General features: G+C 36.3%; 4 protein-coding genes and 1 non-coding gene across 6 annotated transcripts; 4 read left to right on the top strand and 1 right to left on the bottom strand.

Annotated features, from left to right (window-relative positions):
- The first annotated feature begins 35 nt into the window (after window positions 1–35).
- LOC117623326 (sulfite exporter TauE/SafE family protein 3-like) lies at window positions 36–3,835 on the top strand. 2 transcript variants are annotated; one of them, XM_034354266.1, is made up of 13 exons: window positions 36–189; window positions 610–925; window positions 1,294–1,453; window positions 1,602–1,802; window positions 1,870–1,934; window positions 2,025–2,061; window positions 2,145–2,224; window positions 2,293–2,379; window positions 2,483–2,533; window positions 2,647–2,868; window positions 3,067–3,160; window positions 3,270–3,410; window positions 3,487–3,835. In XM_034354266.1, the coding sequence occupies exons 2-13, from the start codon at window positions 713–715 to the stop codon at window positions 3,570–3,572; spliced, it is 1,437 nt and encodes a 478-aa protein (XP_034210157.1). In that variant the 5' UTR covers window positions 36–189; window positions 610–712; the 3' UTR covers window positions 3,573–3,835. The 2 variants fall into 2 exon arrangements, with proteins under 2 accessions (XP_034210157.1, XP_034210156.1); XM_034354265.1 differs by having other exon boundaries at window positions 315–925.
- A 1,501-nt stretch (window positions 3,836–5,336) lies between these two features.
- Window positions 5,337–6,237, bottom strand: LOC117620589 (dynein light chain LC6, flagellar outer arm-like). The gene is made up of 2 exons (XM_034350699.1): window positions 5,843–6,237; window positions 5,337–5,733 (listed from the first exon to the last, which is right to left on the bottom strand). The coding sequence occupies exons 1-2, from the start codon at window positions 5,978–5,980 to the stop codon at window positions 5,572–5,574; spliced, it is 300 nt and encodes a 99-aa protein (XP_034206590.1). The 5' UTR covers window positions 5,981–6,237; the 3' UTR covers window positions 5,337–5,571.
- Window positions 6,238–13,323: 7,086 nt separating this feature from the next.
- On the top strand, window positions 13,324–13,395 carry TRNAM-CAU. The gene has a single exon. It is a non-coding gene; the product is annotated as a tRNA-Met (tRNA).
- Window positions 13,396–14,509: 1,114 nt separating this feature from the next.
- LOC117623323 lies at window positions 14,510–16,990 on the top strand. The gene is made up of 3 exons (XM_034354258.1): window positions 14,510–15,489; window positions 15,846–16,031; window positions 16,408–16,990. Exons 1-3 carry the CDS (start codon window positions 15,022–15,024, stop codon window positions 16,690–16,692), a joined length of 939 nt encoding a protein of 312 aa, XP_034210149.1. The 5' UTR covers window positions 14,510–15,021; the 3' UTR covers window positions 16,693–16,990.
- A 646-nt stretch (window positions 16,991–17,636) lies between these two features.
- Window positions 17,637–22,920, top strand: LOC117623492 (protein disulfide isomerase-like 1-6). The gene is made up of 12 exons (XM_034354494.1): window positions 17,637–18,432; window positions 18,702–18,831; window positions 19,000–19,165; window positions 19,466–19,584; window positions 20,140–20,220; window positions 20,307–20,396; window positions 20,505–20,576; window positions 20,657–20,725; window positions 21,119–21,199; window positions 21,812–21,946; window positions 22,358–22,411; window positions 22,498–22,920. The coding sequence occupies exons 1-12, from the start codon at window positions 17,915–17,917 to the stop codon at window positions 22,612–22,614; spliced, it is 1,632 nt and encodes a 543-aa protein (XP_034210385.1). The 5' UTR covers window positions 17,637–17,914; the 3' UTR covers window positions 22,615–22,920.
- Window positions 22,921–22,997: the final 77 nt, after the last annotated feature.

Genomic DNA, 22,997 nt, shown 5'->3' with positions numbered 1-22,997 from the left:
CGTCCACCAAAACTACAAGAATATATAAATTAAAATAAAAGTTCCAACCAAAACCATAGCCAGTGAAGACTACCAAAAACAGTGTACACAAAGAAACAAGAAAAAAATGGTGGATGCATCACAGATATTGGTCAGTTGGTGTCTGCATAATGCTGGGCTAAGTGGGTTTCTACAACAAAGAAATTCAAGGTTTAAGTAATTTGATTCTTCATTTCATAATTTTTTTTACATAGTCTTTTTTGTTGCTACTTTTTTTTTTTTTTTTCCTTTTCCTGATTTCATCAGAAAAATGGTTATCATGGCATGGGAAGCAGACGGGCAACTGGAAGTTGAAAGTGGACGGGGTGTGTGTGTGAATTAGCAGACCTCAAGCTTGTTTTCATGCATGGAATTCCTGCATGCAATCTAAACATGAAATGTCTTCTTGGCTGGGAGTTTGAGAGAGACTAGTCCACGGCTGGGCTACCACTATACTTTTGACAAAGAGAGAAAGTACCACTTTTGTGTACAGTTACAAGGAAAAATTCTGAACACAAGAATAGATTCCAAAATTGACTGCTTATGTCTAGAGATTAGTATTCCTCTTAACAGTACTTTTAAATTCTGCAGAACTTGGTACAAGAACATGGTTTTGGTTTCAACCATGAGTATTTGTTAGAATAAATGTTCTGTTTCGATTGTTGGGTTTGAGGAGGAAGTTCCGAGGTTTCCGATGGCTGGTCGGAGCGGATCAAATTGGTGGAGTCTGAGGTTGCTTGGAATGGTTTACCTTGTTTTAGCTTTAGTATTTGTTTCAGCACAAGAAATTTTGGAGCAGCAACCTTTAAGTCAGACTCTTGGGGAAGAGGTTGAATCTAATGACTTAATCCGAGCGTCCAAATTTCTTTCGCATCCCGGTGGAGTGGTTTATAAGCATGTCTGGCCTGTAAGTCCAATTTCCATTAACTTTGTCAGATATATTATTTTTTTTTCGGTGATTCTAGACTGATTGTGTGAAGCTGAATACTGTTTGGCTGGTGAGAAAATGTTGCTTAAGAATGATTAAGCATGTAAAAAGTTGGGCGTATATATTTATGTATACTGTTTTACTTCTCAATTTCCGTTCCCTATTGTTCCCTCCGACCTTCCTCTGTTTTATCATCAAAGAAACAACTTCTCTGTTACCAATAGGCCAAAAAGCATGGACTCATTTGTTTTTCTCTTCTTAATAATAGATTTTAGAAGGTCTGGCACTCTAGATAGCCCTGACTAAGAAATGTTGTGGTGCATTATTCATTGAAATTTGGGTCACAGGAAATGAGGTTTGGCTGGAAAATTGCCGTTGGAACGATAATTGGATTCCTTGGGGCAGCATTTGGGAGTGTAGGAGGTGTTGGTGGGGGTGGCTTTTTTGTTCCAATGCTCACCTTGATTATTGGCTTTGATCAGAAATCATCAACAGCAATATCAAAATGTAAGTACTTTCATCACAGCTTTTTCCCTTTTCACCTTCTGAGGAAGCCACCTCTTCTGAACTCAAATACATTAGTTTTATAAAATTCCAAAGAATTATAATAATAAGCAGGAAAATTGATTTTGCATGTTTCTGTGTGGTTGGTCAGGTATGATCACAAGTGGAGCAGCTGCAACTGTCTTCTACAATTTAAGGCTCAGGCATCCGACACTCGAGTTGCCCCTCATTGACTATGATCTTGCACTTCTGTTCCAACCAATGTTGGTGCTGGGGATCAGTATAGGAGTTTCTTTGAATGTTGTTCTTTCTGAATGGATGATCACAATCTTACTCATTATTGTTCTCTTAGGTAACACTTTTCTAAACTGCATCCTTCCCTGTTCGCACTTGGACAACTTAATTATGTATATCTGCAGGCACATCAACTAAGTCGTTCTTCAGAGGCGTTGAGACGTGGAAGAAAGAAACTATCACAAAAAAGGTAGTTTTAAAATTTGCTTGTTTTCTAGGCTGATTGTATGTTCTGCATCATGTTGTCCATCTAATACTGCACCCTGTTTCATTTCTTCAGAATTTGCTGGATGCTTCCAAAAGTTTGCAATCAAAAGGTGAGTTGGTCACTCATTTCTTCACTTTCTGGTACACGTCTGTCATCTATAGGTTTTTCCAGGATGACATGCTCCTTAACTAGGTGCTGGCAGTGAAGACATAACTATCCCGGGAGGAGTAGGCAACGACACGACTGAAACCAAGGAAACTAAAAGAAAGAAGGTTAGAATTTTCAAACTAAACTCTATGCATGGTTTTATAGGGACTGACTTCTTCTGTGACCTTCCCAGGTTTCTATTCTTCACAATGTTCGCTGGAGGCAACTTGGGGTCATAGTTATTATCTGGATCATAATACTTGCATTGCAGATTGCTAAGGTTTCAATCAAGTACATATGATGTTGATTTTCCTTGATAGCTTATTTATTTGGAATTTCCCTAAGAAGTCAGATTAATAAGAAACTCATTTTTGCTGGCACAGAATTACGCGGCGAAATGTTCAGTGGTATATTGGATATTAAATCTCTTACAGGTACCTTCCATGCTGCTTGTATCAGGAAAGCTATCTTCCTTGTGGCTGGAAATGATGATTGCGAAATAAGAACCTAACCATATGGGAACTTTTTCTTCCTTCTTTTTGTTTAGATTCCGGTGACCGTGGGAATAACTTCATATGAGGCAGTTAAGCTATACAAGGGGAGCAGAATAATTGAATCCAAGGGAGAAGGTGGTGCAAACTGGAGAGTGCACAAGCTTGTTTCTTATTGTGCCTTTGGCATAGTAGCTGGAATACTTGGTGGGTTGCTTGGTCTTGGTGGAGGGTTTATTATGGGCCCAGTCTTTTTGGAGATGGGAATTCCTCCTCAGGTACATTTCATGCTTCAACATTTGATAAGTTCTGCAGTTGAGTTTGTTTCCTTTGAAAGTTACAATTTTTTTTATTATTTACAGTACAATTCACATTGTTTTCATTTCCTTTTTTGCACCCCTCAAAAGGGAAAAGCTATCCGTCAGAAATTTTCTAGGAAATTACTGGACGCCTTTAAATCCTCCTTACATTTGCAGGTTTCAAGTGCCACAGCCACATTAATCATGACATTCTCTTCATCCATGTCTGTGTTAGAATACTACCTCCTAAAACGGTTTCCAATTCCATATGGTAAATTTTTTAACCATTCAAGTTTCTGTGTCAGTAAGTCTAGAAGATGATTTCTATCTTCAACTTAGTCATAAATGTTGGCTTTTATTTCATTGTGATTCCTCTGCAGCTCTCTACTTTGCTGCTGTTGCTACCGTTTCCGCGATCATGGGGCAATATTTAGTAGGAAAGGTGATCAAAGCATTAGGAAGAGCATCCTTGATCATCTTCATTCTGGCTCTCACAATATTTGTGAGTGCATTGACATTAGGTATGTGTCATTTTTACATATGTGTCCAGATCAAGATATGGATTTTCTGTTTTACATAGCTTTTGTTTGTGAACAGGTGGGGTTGGCATAGCAAACATGGTGAAAAAGATTGAGCACAAGGAATCCCTGTGGTTTGAGAGGATGTGCACACAGAAATCCTAATCTTGTTAACTCTTCTCTTGACTTCCTTAACTCCCAGACCATCAAAATTCTTCACATCCCAGACCATCAAAATTCTTCACACTTCAAATCATGTTGCAATGATTATATGATTTTAAGTGTTCCAACAGTAATGCTAAAGTCGAACTTCAATTTTCTGCTTTGCATTTGTTTATTATTTTTAAAATTGTTGGATATACTTGCTGTTCAGATGCATAAACTTGTATTGACACAATTCTAGATATGGATGCATTTGACAAGGATAAGGTGAGGATGAAATTGACAAGTATTTGAACCACCACATCACTAACTACAAGATACTGCTAATAAAAATCAGCCTATTCGTTCATGCCAAACCCAAGTGAGGTTTGTAGCTCATGTTGTTAAGAGTAGCTACTCTTTCACTGAGTTTTTGGGTTTGAATACCCTCCCCAATATGGCTTGTATATGAAAAATAATAATAGTAGTAAAAAGTAGGTGGTGAAATTTTTTGTTAAACAAATGGCGACTGAAAAAACCTCTTGCTAGTCTTAAGTATCAAATTATGCAAACCTCTTGCTAGTCTAAGTATCAAATTATGCAAGTATCGGGTCTAGTTCAGTGAAAAGAGGCCTCGATTTGCAGACTAATGGTCTCAAGTTTAAAACCCTATGGCACCGTGGTAGAATGTGTGTATGTGTGAGAAATCCTCATCCCTTTATAATTTAGACTATTACTTGTACTTGAAAAAAAATATCAAATCACACAATGTAAACTAAACTAATAATATGAACTCTATGTTTTCAGACAAAAAATATATATATACATGAACTTTATGCAAGGGGCTTATACCTCAAGTTGTTAAGAGTACTTACTCTTACACTTGATGTACTAGGTTCGATTCTCACATCGTCCAATATCGCTGATTTTAAAAATAAAATAAAAAACTTATGAAAATTAATAAAATTTAGCCAAAAGAATCAGTCGCTGGGCATCCTTTCCTCCCCTTTCAAACTAAAATTAGTATACCATGCTCAACATTCACCATTATAAAACTACAAGCAATTTGTGGTAGATAACAAAGGTTGTCATAAGCATTGCTTAATTCCCAGGCTGATTTTATATTTTTGGTGGAAGATAATAGTACTCTAATTTTTATTTTTATTTTTGTCTTAGAAAGAGATTTATCGACATCATTTACTAATTTGCTTGGTGATTGAGAAGATAAATAGGAGAAAATATGTGAATCTCAAAAGGTTAGCGGTGGATAAAGGGATAGGGTTAAGGAGGAGGTGGATTGAGATATCTTTGGTTTGCTGACTCACTCTTGTCTCAATCTAGGACATTCCATTCATATGCCACGTAGGTCTCACATTTTTGTGTTTTAAAGTTATTTTAAGGGTATTTTCAGACAATATATCCTAATCCCAGGATAAAACCAAAACCAAAATTCGAAATTCTTAATTGTTAAAATTGAGAGTATTAAATTGAAATTAATTTATTTTTTTAAATTGAAGAGTATTAAATTAAAATTAATCCATCTTACGAGTGCAACTGGAGAGTACTAAATTGAAGTTAATCCATCTTTTTAATATTGGAAACAATTCTAAGCGTAGATATTAGAGGCATATCCAATTCCAAACTAGTTCTAAAGAAAGAAGGCTAAACTAAAAAAGTAAAAACAAAACTGATAAGAACATCCACAAATAGTTTTGGCTAAACCCTTTGAGCCAGAAAAAGTCACATAGGAAATTAATTCCAGAAAACAAACAGTAACAAAAGATTCCAAAAAAAACTAAAAAAATGCTAAAAGCTATATCACATTGCATTGCATAGAAAAACATTACAAAGCACTTGATCACAAAATAAAAGTCCCTACCTAGCATAGCCTACCCTAAACATCTCCATTGCAAGACCAACCCAGTTCAGGAAAACAAGAAAAACCCAAAAAAAGGGAACAAAGAAGCAAAATGTACAGCCTTTCTGAATCTCCAACTTTTTTTCTTTTCTGCCAAACACTGCGTTAGCCTTCGGGTGAGGAAGGAGAAGAAGCCCCTTTGAAGATGAGGAAGCTGAGACTCTCAAGTGTAAAGTAGATGAAGCTTCCTTTTGAATGAGTGAAGAAACACCCAAAGTTTGAGCCCACCACACATTGCCAACCGCCCCCATATCTCATGTCAAACTCCTGAAAAAAAGTATATAAAAAAATAAATCCATCAATTATCCACAGAAAGAAAACAGAGGAAATTCTTCAATTATGTTAGTTTAGACAAAGTGGCAGAGAAAGTTTGTACCTTTTTTATGTGGGCAGCTATGGATCTGCAATCAAAGACGTCATAAAGATCCAGAGCTTGAGAAGCAGCAGCCATGGCCTGCATCTGCATCTTCACTGGCATGTCTGTGTCCTCCACGAAAGCTTTGCCTTCCAACATCTTTTCTTCTCTTTGTCTCTCTCTCTCTCTCTCTCTCTCTCTCTCTCTGTGTGTGTTTTTGTGCCTGAAGAAGACAACCCAGTTGGGATTTTTTAGGATTTGGTAGTTCTTATCTTCAAGGAGGAAATGATTCTCTCTTGATTTTAATATGAATTTTCAGAGCGTGGTTATCAGAAATAGAAGAGGGAAAAAATGGCACATGTTGCTAGAGGAGGTAGACAGAGATAAACACACGGCAGATTTTGCTGAAGCCCATAAAGGCAATTCCAACCTGGCACGTACTCCAATAAATATTGTTTTTCTCAGTCTTTTCTCCTCACTTTATGGATTTTCTTTGACTTTATTCTATTTTTTAATTATATAACCAGTACGGCTCTTGCCACGTTATGGACCATTTTAGTTTTTTTATTTTTTCGCTTTTTGGGTATGGCTAAGATGGGAGGTTGTGCATTGCTATTTGCATCATCAGTCTGACAATTTAAGATTTTGAGGTCTACGGATGATCCTAAATCAAGGTGAGGCTTACTCATGTTTGTGAATTTCATCTCACATTTCCAAGAACTTTTCTCAAGAACTTGAAGTGATGTCTACTCATGTTTGTGAATCTCATCTCATTTTTTCAAAAACTTCTGTTTTGACTTGTCATGTGATGTTTTGAACTTGAAATATCATCTAACATTACGTGGTAAATTACCAATAAAATTATTAACGAGTTGATTCTAAAAACGTTTCAATTTACTTACATGGTCTCAAAATCCTATTAAACATTTCCCCTCTTTATTATTTTGTTTTTGATATAAGCAATTTAAACTAGAAAAGGGGAATCGAAGTCATGTATAGAGTGGGAAGCATAACCACTCTAGTCAACTAGGCTACGCTCATATCTGCAAACATTTCCCCTCTTAATGCTATCAATAATAAGATACAATCAATTTAACAAGATTCATGCTTGGACTTTTTTCTTTTTTGAAAATAAATAAGCTACATTATTTTTACAATTCTTATTGACCTTTTTCAAATCGAATTCCATGGTATAGATACCCTGATTTTGTTGCACAGTCTATTTACTTGGCTTTGACTTCTCTTTTATTTCAATTTTTATATGCAGAGAATCACCCATAGTTGATTATGTGAATAGAGTCACTAACTTGCAATTTGCTCTCTCTTTACACCATCGAATTGTTACATACTTTGAGAATATGTGCCGATGATATTTCATGTATAGGAGGTGTTGATGTTGACATTTTTGTCATGGGGATTTTTAGGAGGTGATTTGATTTGATACGAATATCATGTCGTTCGGCCTTAAAATATTTACAAGTCATGAAGGCGTTTATTATGATTTTCAATTGGAAGTTCTTGCTAAAATATGAGAAATTATGAGAAAATATTTGTTTGTGAGAATTTTTTGTGATTTTCTCTCTTTGTAGGCAGTCATATATATAATACAACGGATTCTTAGTGGCCAAGTAAAATAATAAAATTTTATTTCTATTTACAAAAGGAAATCAAGAATTAAAGTAAATAAATTACAATTAATATGGGAATCCTTGGTGAGCAAGGAAAGTTAACGGTCCACAAGTCACGCTAACACTCCCTCTCACGTTGGTACATAGATGTTGTCAATGCCCAACTGGTCCAGTGAATTGTGTAACGCTCTACTGGAAATTGCCTTTGTCAAAATATCTACCAATTGATCTTGGAACTTCATGAAAGGAAACTGAATCACTTTAGCCTCAAGCTTCTGTTTGATGAAGTGTCGATGCACCTCAACATGTTTGATGCGATTATGTTGAACTGGATTTTGTGCAATAGCGATTGTAGCCTTGTTGTCACAAAAAAAATTCATTGTGGACGTAGGTTCATACCCAAGTTTAGTAAGCAACTTCCTTAACTAAAGGAGCTCACAAATTCCTTTAGTCATACCTCTGAACTCGACTTCCGCACTAGATAAAGTTACTACCTTCTGTTTATTGCTCCTCCATGTCACCAAATTATCTTCCATGAATATGAAGTAACTAGATGTGGATCTTCTATTTGTTACACTGCCTACCCAATCTTCATATGAATACACATCAATATTCAGATGACCATGTTTTGAGAACATAAGTCCTTTTCCGAGTGCATACTTCAAATATCTAAATATCCGAAGAACTGCATTCAAGTGGTCTTCACTTAGAATGCATATATTGATTCTCGACGCTCATCGCATAAGCAATATCTGGTCGGGTATGTGACAAGTATGTCAATCTTCCTACTAACCCTTGATATCTTTCTTTGTTAGTTGGAACTTGATCTGAGTGTTCTCCAAGATGATGATTCTGAAAAATAGGATTGTTTAAAGGTTTGCAATATAGCATTCCTGTGTCTATCAACAAGTCCAAGATATATTTCCTTTGAGAGCGAAATATGCCTTACTTTGATCGGGCCACCTCAATTCCCAAGAAATACTTGAGTCCACATAGATTCTTCATCTCAAATTCAGTAGCCAAATAGTCTTGTAGCTAAGATATTTCATGTTTATCATTCTCAGTATAATCATATCATCAACATAGATTATTAAAGTTACCTTCCCTTTTTGATGTTTCAAGAACACAGTATGATTTGTGTTACTCTATCTGAAACCATTGTTCTTCATCTTCATGGTGAACCGTCCAAATCATGTGCGCGGTGACTGTTTCAATCCATACAATTGGATAGTAGAAAACTGATGCACAAAAGTCTTGAGTGGTTCAAATAGTTTCTCAGTGGATACATGGTTCACAATTGGATACTTTGATGTCTTGCCAATATCTGGTGAATAACGATTTGATGGCTTCCCACGATTCTAACGGAAAGGTAATTGATATCCAATATATTTACCTTTTAAATTCACAAGTGTAGTAGAAGTAGTTACCTCAAAGATATTCTCAGGAAATTGGTCCATTGGTATTGTTCAATGAGAATGAGGGTTTTCAACTTGTTGCTATAGGTTGTTTATAGGAGTGAGACTCAAATCAAAAGCAGATTTGCAAGGGTTAGACGATAGATCGTCGGGAATGGATAATTGATCAGTTTCCAGCAGAGAAGAACATTGTGTTCCATGCACGGGGGCGGTCAATCTTTGGTGTTAGATGAGAGATCGTTTCTTGGCAGAGAGAAGACCCATGCTCCAGACCTTGTGGCGATCGATCGTTAAAGGTAAGACGATTGATCGCTTTTGTGCAGACACAATTTTCTTCTTTTTCCAAGTTGCTCCAATTTTGCTCTTCACTCCTTACGTGCTCCTGAAGCATAGAATTGGATGCGGGATCACGGAAGAACATCTCAGATTCCAGAAAGATTATATCTAAAGTGACATAGGTCTGGTTGGTAACGATAACCTTTCTGATGAGTGAAATATCCTTAAAAAAAACACAATGAATGACGCATGGATAAGCTTGCTACGTTGATTTTTGCGTAGATAAACAAAGGCCACACATCCAAAGATTCAGAGTGTGAGCACTAAAATAGAGGGTAGGGCTCGTGTTGCATGAGCACTTGTAGGGAAGTACAAAAGTTCAGAACCACATATGGCATGCGGTTAATCAGGTGAATGGTGGTGATGACAGCATCATCCAGTGACGACAATGAGCATGAGCACCAATCAGAAGTGCTCGGGTTGTTTCCATAAGATGTCAATTCTTTTGTTTAGCAACACCATTTTGTTGTGGTGTGTGAGGACAAATCGTCTCATGGATAATTTCATGTTGTTGGAAGTAAGTCTGAAAGTCATTATTAACAAATTCTCCACCATTATCTGAGCGAAGAATCTGTATTTTAGCATTAAACTGAGTTTGCATCTGTTTGTGGAAGAATTAAAACAATGAAGACACTTCGTTTTTATTTTTCATCAAATAAAGCTATGTTATTTGTATACAATCATCTACGAATGTGACAAACCATTGAACGCCAGAAGATATAGTGATAGGTGATGGTCCCCAAACAGAGTGAATGAACGTAAACAGAGTAGTATACTTGCTCATACTCAACGAATAGGGCACACGGTGACTCTCGGCCAAAATACATGTGTCACATTTTGAAGTCGTAGTCTTTAAAATCTAAGAATAAATCCAGCAGAACATGCTTCATATAATTAAAACACGGATATCCTAATCGACGGTGCCACAGCTAGATTTGCTTATGTTTGCTATCAGAAGGATGCATCACACTATTAACCATTTATTTAATATATATAAATGATTTAATTTCTTTTATTTAATTTCAAAATTACAATTTTACCCTTGGAATAGGGTCATTTTAGTCACTTTTTAATTCGGTAAGATTGTGGGGAATTAAATGGCACCATTGCGTTGAGCGCGTCAATACAAGTTTGTAGACACGTAGTAGGCTCAAATCGGAGTTTTAACGAAAAAGTTACAATCAACGGAAGTGCTGTGGCACAATTGTAAATATTTCGAAGTTAGATTTTTAAAAACCACCAGATATCTCTCTCTCTCTCTCTCTCTCTCTCTCTCTCTCTCTCGCACGACAGCTCTAGCCGGCCATATTTTGGCCGGTAGTTTTCCCGTCCAACCACCTCAGGCTATAGGGCCGGTACCAAAATGACCAGCCCACCATCCTCTCTCCATCCCGCCCCATTTCCGCCACAGCCGGCAGCTCCAGCCGCAGAAAAAAGCTTGAAAAGGGCCAATTTTTACCCAAACTTTTCGATGTCTTTTCCGACGATTCTGTCCACAATTTTTGTCGATCCAGGTATGCTTTCTCATCCTTTCAACGTGATCTAGCTGATGATTAGGTTGGTTAGGATCGATTTTGAAGTTTTGAAACTTGTTTTACAACCTAAGTTTCGGCCGGTTTTATATATATACATACATTTAACTATTTTAAAGCTATCTTTACATATTCCGTTTTATAAGCTTATGTTTCGGGAACGAGTTTGGTTGGAGCCAAAGGATTTGACTTGGATATTATTATATGATATCGGGGATGTGAAAGTACTTTGATTTCACCTTGATTAAGTATGAATAGATTGAATTGCATGTTTTTAGCATCGTTTTTCAAAACGCGGGGTTAGTATGTTGTTTTCAATTATAACAAAACTTTGTTTTTGTCCACTCACAAGTTTTCTGTTTTGCTATTCCCATGCAGTAGCTAGACTTGAAACTAGTGGCTGAGACGTGACTTGCACGATTGAGCCCCAAACTTCTGTAGGGCTACCTTTAATTGTTTTTATTTTCGTTGAACTTTATTGTGTTTGTAAGCTGGAATTCTTTAAATATGCTCTGTTATCATCCATGCTAGGGTTGGATGTATGGCCAGAGGCCTATTATGTAAATTGTGTGCTGCTATATTATGTATTCTGCTGTTGGGACTATTTTACTATATTTTTGGGAAATGTCTATTTCCCACTTTTCCTTGTTTTGGAAAATATGCTATGTAGCTAGTAAGTGGGCCCGACATCAGTGTGATGTCGGAAATACCACAGGATCAATCACAGATTTCGAGAAATTCAGGGCGGGTCTTGTCACTTCATCACTTAATATCATAACCAAGAATCTCCTTAGTGTGAATATCCTATAGCAAACAAAAACTAGAGTAAATTAGTACATACAATTCAATTGTTCATTAATTTGACTAACGGACATCAATTTATTTGATAGAGATGAAACATGTAAAATATTAGATAATGATAGAGATGATGAGAGAGCAACAATGCCATCCCGTGCCACAAGATAAGTAACTCTATTAGCGTTCGCAATGCAAGTTTGTCTAGGTTGGGTAGTATTCATAAAATCATTAGGATCAAATGTTATATGATTAGTTGCACTAGAATCAATTATCCAGCCTGTGGAATCACTCTTATTTGAAGTATGGAATCCATAACCAGTACCATTATTGATAGTATCGAGTTGTGTTCGATCTTTTGGGTAGTTTCAGAAAATCATCAGGATCAAATGTCATATGATCAGTTGCACTAGAATCAATTATCCAGCCTGGGAATCACTCTTATCTAAAGTATGGAATCCAATACCAGTACCATTACTAGCAGTATCGCGTTGTTTTATCTTTAAGAGTAGCCCATCATTCGGTGTAGCTATGCAATTTGAAACAAGTATCACGAGTGTGTCTCGGATTACCATAGGATGCGCAATCTCTCCCTGTGTTGGGGGTCGTTAGTCTGGAAATCGTAATCTATGCAGTGAAAGATGCATAACATATAGGTTGAGTAGGAATCTGGATCAGAATCTGTGTAAGAGTTGGGGTCTGAGTTTGAGTCGGAGTCAGTATCTGGGTCAGAATTAGAGACATGTTCGAGGTCTAGGTCTTTTTAAAAATAAATTCTTCGAAGATCGAGGGCAAAATCAAGGTCTTGGTCGGATCCTGAGTTAGGATTAGGTTCGAGGTCTGGTTATGCATAATTAGGAACTTAGCCATCTGAGCACTCAATTCGGCTAGGGTTGGGGTATGGTTCTGCATCTCTACAAACTGAGCCATCTGAGCACTCAATTCGGCTAAGGTTGAGTGAGAAGGAGAGACGGGGTCGATGGTGCTTCCTCTATGAGGAATGAAAAAATCATCATCCCTCATGGTGGCGAGGGTTTGAAAATAGAGTTAGCAATCCCAAGATCGATGATCTGATACCATATTAAAATATGAGAAATTATGAGAGAATATTTATTTGTTGGAATTTTCTGTGTATGACTCTTTGTAGGAAGTTATATTTATAATACAACGAAGCCTTAGTGCCCAAGTAAAATAATAAATTCATATTTCTATTTACAGTATGAAATCAGGAATTAAAGTAAATCAATTACAATTAATATGGGAATCCTTGGTGTGCAAGGAAAGTCAATAATCCACAAGTCACGCCAACAATTTTTTTGTTAGTTGAAATTTCAAACAAAGTATATATGGATTATGGAGGAATTACAACAACAATTTGGAAAGTGTGTAACTTTATAAAATTCAAAGGTTACAAAAAGATAACCAATCAGGCCAAAAAAAAAAAAAAAACAAACAGATAACCCATGTTGGATGCAAAATATAAAAATTAGTGAACATGGGAAGAAAAAAAAAATTGAAAAAGGATCTGATGGCAGAAATTACATTGTAGAAGAACACTAGCCATATATGCAGGGAGCTTCTATAATGAGGGGCTATGTTGAGGGATTACAATAAGGGGTTTCAATCCAACAGTCCAATAATAACTTTACACTGAATCGAATAGCTATTAAGGACCCACTCATTATAACCCCTTACAAAAACCCCTCATTCTAGCCTGGCCAATATATGCATATGTAAGGGGGTTGCTTTTAGAAATACGTGGTTAAATATGAGTAAGTGTAGTCAATGTTCAACAGATCAGAGTGGCGCAGCGGAAGCGTGGTGGGCCCATAACCCACAGGTCCCAGGATCGAAACCTGGCTCTGATACAAGAGAAGGCTTCCAAACGCTTTTTTTTGTGTTTTTTTCATTTTGGATTTTTGGGCTTGCTATTGGACCTTTTTGCTTATCATTTACTCACTATTGGGCTTCTAGTCCGTTCACTATTAATAAACCCAGTACTTCACTAGCATTGATGATATTGTTTTCTTTTGTTGTTTTTTTTTTTCTTTCCAATTTTTAGTTTCTCCTCTAACATTACTTAAAAGGAAAAAAATAAAATAGGCAAAGTGAATTTAAAATTAAAAAAAATAATTTAGGAAATGAAGAATTTATTTAGTTCTTTTCGTACTATTCATATACGTATGATCACTTTATTTGTAATCAGACGATGCATCTTTTTGCTAAGAATGTGTTTGTGTGTCTCAATTTTCATGTTAGGATAGAAGAAGACCTTTCCAATGTGCTTAACTTATAATACCTAATTGAATGAAGTGTCTTTTGAACAAAGAAAAAAATAACCAAACGTCTTGCCCTTAAATTGCCCAAAGAAGAAAATTCAAGTTCTAAATCACCTCCTTTCCTTTTCTCTTGTATCATGAATAGAGAAAACAATGGCTTTTTCCCCATGCTTATTCCCACCCACCCTCAGCACGCAAACCACTTGGCAAAGTGTAGGTGCTTGACTTTGTTGTGTAGCTATTTTGGTTGTGGTTTTTTATTTTTTATTTTTTATAAATGTAAATAAAAATATATTTTTGTGGTCTGCGTGGTTCATAAGTCTCATACCTCTTATGTCATGATAGGAATAGGATGAGACAATTTATAAAACACATACTCAAACAAAACATTTTCCAAAGCACCATCAAAGAAAAGCATAAACGGAAATATTATTAAACATTTATTTATGGACAATCATGCAGATAAAATAAAATAAAAAATTAAAAGTCACAAGCACTAGGCTCCGAATCTTATTAGGTAGTTTGTCAAAACACCCATCAAAACAAATAATACTATTAGGAGCGTCGGTGTCACATATCTACAGATAACATATATAATCCCAATTACATAATTAGACAATTATTTATGGGGGAATATAATAACAAGAATATATGTTCTGCCGACACTTAGTTGCCCAATTCACAACTGGTGTTGGCTAAAAAACAAAGTGTCAAGTGGGGGCGTGCATAGCTTCTCATTGGTCGTTGAGTGCAAAAAGAAAAAGAAAAAGAAAAAGAAAGCTTCACTACACTTGCTATCTTTGTTTTGCTAACATATGGAGAGAGAGACACAGCAGAGAGAAACAGACAGTGATTTGTGGTGGCATTTGATACAATCTTGACTATTCTTTATCACCATCTCATCTGTTGAAGTAGTTCAATTGTGAAAATTCCATAAAGGGTTTTCAATTTTGTTCATTTTTCTTTCTAGTACACAGTTCAATTGGTCAACTTCTTCACTTTAGCATGGAAACCTGTTCATATATTTCCAACCCTTTTCTGGGTTTCAGAGAATTTGCTCAAAGTTTGAAGCTTTGGTGAAATTCCATTCAATTTTTAGTGTTTTCTTGCTCCATCAACTAGTTTGTGAACTTGGGAATTTCCAAATTTGTGTTTTAAGTTTTTGGCACAGAGCCTTGTCTTGTAATTCCAATCCTGCATAGTTACTACTAGGAAATGATGCATTCAACAAAATCTGAGTCTGATGTCACAAGCTTGGCTCCATCATCACCATCAAGGTCCCCAAAGGTACCTGTATACTATGTGCAGAGCCCTTCTAGGGACTCTCATGATGGAGACAAGTCCTCATCAATGCAGGCCACTCCAATCTACAACAACAGTCCCATGGAGTCACCCTCACACCCCTCCTTTGGCCGTCACTCAAGGAACTCCTCTGCGAGTAGATTCTCGGGGATTTTCAGGTCCTCTTCGGGTAGAAAAGGCGGTAGGAAGCCAAGGAATGACAAGGGGTGGCCAGAGTGTAAGGTGATAATGGAAGAAGGGGCTTATGATGATTTTGATAAGGGGCTCTCGCGGCGTGTGCAGGTCTGCATTGCTCTCCTTAGCTTTGTGATGTTGTTCACTATCTTCTGCTTGATCATATGGGGTGCAAGCAGGCCTTACAATGCAACGGTTGTAGTCAAGGTATGCTAATTTTACAACTTGTCATAGTCTAATATTTGTTCAAAATTTTCTGTAGTATATATGTCTTTATCATCATTTGATACTGAATTTTGTCTAAGTTCTTATTCTGATGTTGAACAATGTGTTCCTTAGCCTTTTATAGTGTGAGACATAATGAAGAATGATTATTTGTAGGAATTGGACTTGTTGTTCTTCTATTTTCAAAATGCCCCTTATGATAATTTGGTGCATTAGGCAAAAAAAGAAAAGTGCGTGGGGGTTTTAATTCAAGGATAATGTAGCATGAAGTGGGAATTTTGCTGTTGCAAACAGGATGAGATTGTTTTGGTCTAACGGAGGACTTGTGATTCTTGCAGAGCTTGGAAATTAGTAACTTCTATATTGGTGAGGGTTCAGATTCCAGTGGGGTTCCAACAAAGATGTTGACAGTGAATGGCTCATTAAGATTGAGCGTGCACAACTCTGCTTCAATGTTTGGAATTCATGTTAGCTCCGCACCTATCATTCTCGCCTACTCAGAGATTTCTGTGGCAACTGGCCAGGTTGGATTCTGTGCTCCATGAATACCATTTTAATCTCTAAGAAAATTGGTGATCAATCTGCTTAATCTTAAGGGGAAACTACCATTTTGGTTTCTGTTTTTCGACATTTGGGTTCCTGAAGTTTCAATTTGCCAATTTGCAAGGGACCTAAATGGTTTTCAGGTCAGAACACAGGAACCAAAATCGTAATTTACACCACTAAGATGCTATGTTAACAAACAATGAAAGTTGAGTATTTAGGTTAAGTTATAGCATGTTGCACAAAATAGGCAAAAGAGCAAAGCATATTGAACCAATCCAATAAAGATCAATGGCTGTTCCATTGCCATTGGAACCTCATGGTAAGTTTTAACTTTTGCTAACTTTGTTGTTGCAGTTGAAGAAATATTATCAGCCAAGAAAGAGTCTCCGAACGGTATCAGTGAACTTGCAAGGAACTAAGGTTCCTCTATACGGGGCTGCATCAAGTTTGACATACACAAAGACTGGTGGGTTGGTTCCAATTCCATTGACCTTAAAGTTAGAAATCCGGTCTCGAGCATTTGTGGTAGGGAAGCTAGTGAAAACAAAGCATCGAAGGCGAATCTCGTGCCCTTTGGTTCTGGATCCCACTTTTACCAAACCCATCAAGTTCAAAAAGAGTTCATGCACTTATGAGTGATGTCCTTTAGCATTGAGGTGCATACTTGCAGTATCTGTTACTCATTGCTTGTGAAATTTCATGGAGCATACAGAGTACCTGCAATTTGAGTTGAGTTGCTCATTTTCGACAAGTTAAAATTGTCGCTTTCTTTTCTGGCCTGATTAAAATCCCTACTTTGACAATTCCTGGCACTGGTTTAGTTGTGATCCTCTGTGAGGATTGTGCAAATGAATGTAAATAAGTTTGAATTTGTGTTATGCATGTTGTATTGTATGAACGATTTCAACGACAATGAAGTTTTGGATGTGCAGCACAATGTTCTGAGTCATATAATTGGAGGGTCAAATCCTCTGCTCACCTCTTCTAGCTGATATCTTACTTTACAAGTCCTTTAACACCAAATCATAATCTCTAGGCGCTAAACCTTAAAGCAACCTCCTTTTAGACATAAGTACAATATTTATATGAGAAAAGAAAAAGAAAATTGTTATTAGTACTTCAAAATAAATAGAATACTTTGAGTTGCAAATAACAGCTTCCAACATAAACGGAATATTGTAATTTCTACGTTAATGATCACGGTAATCTAGTATGTATTCTCACTTTGAGTTAAAATAGTGAGCAAAAATATTTTCTTTTGAAAAAAGACGTGAAGTTTCTAGCATTTATTATTAATTTTGTGATCGCACTCAATTTTCTCTACAAGAAAGAAGTGAATCGATGGAAGGGAAACTCATTATGGCAACAGTTTCATAATGACTTTGCCATGGTCAACCTTATTTTGTACCTGAAAACATGGTGCGTAGTGGCTACCACCATAAGGATGCACAAGCAATAAGAAATAGTTCATGCAGGTTATATTCAAAATAACATTTCAATGAAAAGGGAATATTTGACATTTTCTAAAATAACTAAAAATTGACAATTTCATTTATTTATTCTAATAATATTACAAAAAGAAAAAAGAAAAATACAAAGGCAACAATTGCATCAATCAAGGCAGTGAAAGGCAGTAGCATCAATCAAGGGAATTGGACATTACCTTTCTATTATATTTGACTGACACTAGATATTAAAGACCTTCATTTTCATCTTCATGTTACACAGATCCCCTTCTCAGTTCTCTCTGATATAAAAGCTTCTCACAAAGACCCTGTCTTTTACACCATAGGTCTCATTCAAGATCCACAAGAACCGCACTTCCCTCTGCAAACTTCTGATAAACCCATTGCTCAACACCATGTTTAGACCAAAACCCACTTCAAGATTGATCCTTTTAACCCTCACCCTTCTCCTATTAGTCAATTTCCTAACTTCCATCAAAGCCTCTGAACCCACCACAGATGAAAATGAAGATGGTGAATTGGAGGAGCTATTGGCATTGGATGAACAAGTGGAACAAGAAGAAGAGCAAGAAGGTTCCAGTGCCAGTGTGAGGTCCTCAGAGGCAGAGGTGTTAACCAAAGCCCAGAGGATTGTTCTTGAGCTTAACCATGACAACACAAAGAGGGTCATTGAAGGGCATGAGTTTGTTCTGGTTCTTGGGTATGCCCCTTGGTGCTCTAGGAGCGCTGAGCTTATGCCTCAGTTTGCTGAGGCTGCAACTTCATTGAAAGAATTGGGAAGCCCCCTTTTCTTGGCTAAGCTTGATGCCGAGCGGCATCCGAAAACGGCGTCGTCTCTTGAGATCAAAGGGTTCCCTACTCTGCTTCTGTTTGTCAATGGCACCTCTCAAGTGTACACCGGTGGCTTTTCTGCGTAAGTAGCTCACAAATTGGTCAAACTGTTTAATTGAAATATTTTATGTGAATCTTTGTTGTTTGGTCGTCAGTGAGATGATAAAATATAACTCAGCAGAAAATTTCTGTGCTTTATGTGCTTGTTATTGGCCTCATAGTGTGTTTGACTTGAACAATTTTTAATCATTTCTGTGCAGCATGAATATAATGTACGTATGTGTTTGAATATATACATCAACTGAGTTGTGCATTTCCATTAATGTTCTTGTTGGGCAAATTTTGATTCAGGGAAGAAATAGTGATTTGGGCAAGGAAGAAAACTGGTGAACCTGTTATTAGGATAAGCTCAGTGACAGAGGCAGAAGAGTTTCTCAAAAAGCACCATATATTTGTTGTTGGTCTGTTTGAAAAATTTGAGGTTGGTGCACGTTTATTGTTTTTCTAGATTATCTTAGAATGCTACACAAGAAATACTGTCAACCTGATTTTGAATCTGGGGTTAGAATGAGGCCTCTGCCTTGATTGTATATTTGTTTGGACAGTATTTATATTCTTGGGCTTATATGTTTGTTCTGAAATTATTCAGGGGCCTGACTACGAAGAATTTGTAAAAGCAGCAGCAGCGGACAATGCAATCCAGTTTGTAGGAGTAAGCAACATTGAGGTTGCTAAAGTTCTCTTTCCAAATGTAAAACCAACTAATCTTTTCCTTGGAATTGCGAAAAGTGAGCCAGAAAGATATACTTCATATGGTGAGTTGGTGAATGAGTAAAACTTATCTATTACTGACACAATTTTTCTCTCAGAAAAGCTTGTTATTTGTAGTTCAATTTTATTCTTGTTGTATTTGTGCTTTGTGTAATTTATATCTCCTTTTTTTTCCAAGGTGATGAAATTTATTGTTTTCCTGCTTGCTTGTTCAACTTGGTCAATATGTGATTTTTGCTCATTTTTGTTATTAAATGAAGTTTATATTCTGTGAACAATAAGTAGACATATTTTTTAGTTACGGACTTATTCTAACATATTCATGAATTTGTTTGGTTTTGCAGAAGGGACCTTTGAAACGGACAAAATTTTGCAGTTTCTAGACTATAACAAGCTTCCATTGGTTAACAAACTGACTGAAACAAATTCCGCCAGAGTTTACTCCAGCCCTATTAAACTTCAGGTTGCTGTTTCTTCCAATACATCATATCTTTTTTAAGCTTCAATCATAAATTGTCTTGTTATTATATATATGTCTACATCTTTTTGTTGAATTTTTATATTGTTTTACCATGTACCTTGTTGCAGATGAAAATTTGAAGTCTGGACAATATTAAACAAAAAGGGTCATTGAAAATAAATAAATAAGAAACAACAATCATGTGTACAATACTCAAAATTGTAAATTGAACTAGTACACTCGGTACGCAATTAAGAGCCAAGTTTGGCCTTCTGAATTAGATTATTTGAGAAACTGTAATCAAAAGCTACATTATGATCTTCCAAACTTGTGGAAACTGTTCATCTCCCTTCTGGATTCTGGAATTCAAGATACTCAAAATGACAATTTGCAGGTTTCTGTCATTCAATGTAAATCATATGTCAAAATAATATTTGTGGACGTACATTAACTTTTAAGGGTTACACTTTTCTTGAAGCTCAGTATCAATCACAATTTGGAAATGCGAAAGCATACTTGCAAGGTTATTTTGTTTAATGACTCTCTATTATTGCCTAGGTTCTTGTCTTTGCAGAGGCAGATGACTTTAAGAAACTTCTTGAGCCCCTTCAAGATGTTGCTAGACAGTTCAAGTCAAAGGTACTCAAATGTACTAAATGTTGAAGCTATTTGGTGAACTGGTTAAACCTACTAATGATTTTTCCTTTGTCATTCTCTTGATCCAGATACTGTTTATATATATAGACAACACAGATGAAAACCTTGCTAAGCCGTACTTAACATTATTTGGGCTTGAAGAATCAGATAGTACTGTGGTCAGTTTCCCACATCTGAACTAGATGTTGACTATGAGTTCTTGTTCTTTGTCAAATAAGCTTTTAATAAGGCTATAACTAATCAGGTTTTGTATGTGCTCTGAACAGGTGACTGCTTTTGATATCAGCGTCAACTCTAAATATTTATTAGAGTCAGATCCAACACCAAGCAATATCAAAGTAACAATTTCTCATGTTGTGAATTTTCCTTGTGAAGAATATCTACCTAGGCCACTAAAATTCTGAATTGGCTTTTGTAGGAGTTCTGCTCAGGGCTTCTGCGTGGTACTCTATCTTCGCACTTCAAATCGCAACCAATACCTGATAACGTGAGTCCCCTCGCTTCCTCCTCAAAGGTTTTTTTGGATCAGTGATGATAACTTAATCTTGGAATCCTATCTTAGTTTCTTTTCTATTAGGATACATTTGGACAATAGTTGCATGATTGGTTCTGTGTGTGTTACATTATCCTTCAGCCAAAAAGTTGATGTTATTCACTGAGCTGGTGAACTGTGAACCAACCAAAACTGTAGTGTGGTGTTTAACATAGCCATTAAGAACAAATATGAAGGCACTTCTTGTAAACTTATAGTTCTATAACATAAAGTATTGTCTAAATCAGCCAATAAATCTGGGAGATGCGTCACATTTTTATGAATTTTTTAAATATATGCTATATCACATATTTTGATCTCACTTCGTTACAATTGCGAAAATTGCAGACAAATGAAACTGTCCAGGGCATTGTAGGAAAGACATTTGATGACAAGGTTTTGAATAGTCACAAGAATGTTCTACTAGAGGTATGTGTGTTTCTCCCTTCTACTTCTGTTCACTTGATCACATCTAAGCGGAAGTTCCTCATGTTTGAAAAAGAAAAGTATGTAATAATGTTTCTGTTATATATAATTATGCACTGTTATGTTAGGATTTGTCTTGCTCATCAAACAAAATATGAAATATGGAATATCAGTGCTGTTAGTTTGGCTGGGCTATGTTATGATTGTATTCTTTGATATTCTTTACTATATGAGCATGTACATTGTACATTGATACAGGTACTGCACCTATTTTTCCCGAAAAAGAAGCCATTGCATAAAGCAGACAAAAAACCACTGAAAATACAAAGAATTGTAGAATTCATCATATTTTTGTAATAGTAATCTCGAGTTCCATTGGTCAAGATACATAGAAGAAACCACTTCTTTAAAACAAAGAATTATGGAATTCAAGAATAACCTTGATCTCCATATGATAGTGGTGACGTTGAGCGAATTTTTTGAATATACTTAACTATATACCCCACCCAACTTCTAGAATTTTTTAAATCTTAATTGGTGTTGAGGTTTCAGAATTTTCTATAGAGAGACTATTTTGACTATGCCCATAGAATATTTATCATCATTGTGAAACAGGTGTTCACACCATGGTGCATCAACTGCGAGACCACTAGCAAACACGTTGAGAAGTTGGCTAAGCACTTTAAAGGTTTGGATAATCTAGTCTTCGCAAGAATAGATGCTTCTGCAAATGAACATCCAAAACTGCAAGTAAGTGTTATTTTTGGGATCATGTATTGGTTTTCAATATTGGATAAAACCCTAGCTTTTCATGTAATCCATGACCTTGGACATTGGTAAGCATTAAGGAGATACAGACATTAACTCTCTCATCCTGTGTTCATAGCATCTTAGAGCATAGGGAGAGGGCTAGTTATGAATATGCCTTTGTTTCAAGCACTTCTTATAGCATTTACTTATGTCCTGCTAGAGCATTTAGAGTTCCGGTTGTCTTCTTTGTTTCAATATGGCAGAGGGTGTCAATTTCCAACCAATTTAATATGGCAGAAATATCATCAATGAGAACCAACTCTGAGTCTCTGACCATGAAGTTTTCGGTTGATGAGACGCTAGAGTGATGATTTTGAAATCTATCTCAGTTATTATTGTTTGTTATTGCAGGTAAACGACTATCCAACACTCTTATTTTACACAGCCAATGATAAAGCCAATCCGGTAATTAGTCATTACACATCCCGATTTTTCTGTTATATTCCAATCAGTAGAGCCATCTTATGCAAGAAATGTTTTCCACTGTGCAGATCAAACTTTCCACAAAATCCAGCTTGAAGGACCTGGCCACAACTATCAACAAACATTTGAAAGCGAAAGATAATGTTGCTAAAGAAAAAGATAATGTCCCTAAAGATGAATTATAGATACATATACTGGTTGGTATACCGAGAGTTCGAGATAGGATATGATACTGATTACTGCGTGATTTATAACTAGAATACTGAGGAAGACGTTTTTTTTAAAAAAAAAAATTTATGGTCTGTAGGAAGTTAGGCATGTGGAATTGGTATATACACTCCCTTGTTAAGGCATCTAGCTTTTCTGTGAAGCATTATATATGTATACTTGACAATTTTGTCCGCACAAAAGTAGCTGCCTAGCTAAAGGTGCATATTTATTCACTTCAGTCAACAGGGATTTTACTGGCGCAATTCCTGTTTTTGTGGCTAGTTCATCGCACGGTGCAAATGATAATTTTCAAGAAAAAAAGTTGTTCTAATTAGCATCTCAATCCATATTTGATTTG

This window comes from Prunus dulcis, chromosome 3 (genome assembly GCF_902201215.1).
Source record: "Prunus dulcis chromosome 3, ALMONDv2, whole genome shotgun sequence".
In the NCBI taxonomy this organism is placed as follows: Eukaryota; Viridiplantae; Streptophyta; class Magnoliopsida; order Rosales; family Rosaceae; genus Prunus; species Prunus dulcis.
The sequence above is the reverse complement of the archived record's forward strand: the minus strand, read 5'-3'. Positions and strand labels throughout refer to the sequence as shown.

Excerpts from the sequence above, each read along its gene's own strand:
- LOC117623326 (XM_034354266.1), top strand. The coding sequence starts at position 713 with ATGGCTGGTCGGAGCGGATCAAATTGGTGGAGTCTGAGGTTGCTTGGA. Across the intron at positions 1,935-2,024 it reads AAGAAACTATCACAAAAAAG|AATTTGCTGGATGCTTCCAA; the intron begins GTAGTTTTAAAA and ends TCATTTCTTCAG. Across the intron at positions 3,411-3,486 it reads TGTGAGTGCATTGACATTAG|GTGGGGTTGGCATAGCAAAC; the intron begins GTATGTGTCATT and ends GTTTGTGAACAG.
- LOC117620589 (XM_034350699.1), bottom strand. The coding sequence starts at position 5,980 with ATGTTGGAAGGCAAAGCTTTCGTGGAGGACACAGACATGCCAGTGAAG. Across the intron at positions 5,734-5,842 it reads TAGCTGCCCACATAAAAAAG|GAGTTTGACATGAGATATGG; the intron begins GTACAAACTTTC and ends ACTTTTTTTCAG.
- LOC117623323 (XM_034354258.1), top strand. The coding sequence starts at position 15,022 with ATGATGCATTCAACAAAATCTGAGTCTGATGTCACAAGCTTGGCTCCA. Across the intron at positions 15,490-15,845 it reads ATGCAACGGTTGTAGTCAAG|AGCTTGGAAATTAGTAACTT; the intron begins GTATGCTAATTT and ends TGATTCTTGCAG. Across the intron at positions 16,032-16,407 it reads TTTCTGTGGCAACTGGCCAG|TTGAAGAAATATTATCAGCC; the intron begins GTTGGATTCTGT and ends TTGTTGTTGCAG.
- LOC117623492 (XM_034354494.1), top strand. The coding sequence starts at position 17,915 with ATGTTTAGACCAAAACCCACTTCAAGATTGATCCTTTTAACCCTCACC. Across the intron at positions 20,577-20,656 it reads CAACACCAAGCAATATCAAA|GAGTTCTGCTCAGGGCTTCT; the intron begins GTAACAATTTCT and ends TGGCTTTTGTAG. Across the intron at positions 20,726-21,118 it reads CGCAACCAATACCTGATAAC|ACAAATGAAACTGTCCAGGG; the intron begins GTGAGTCCCCTC and ends CGAAAATTGCAG.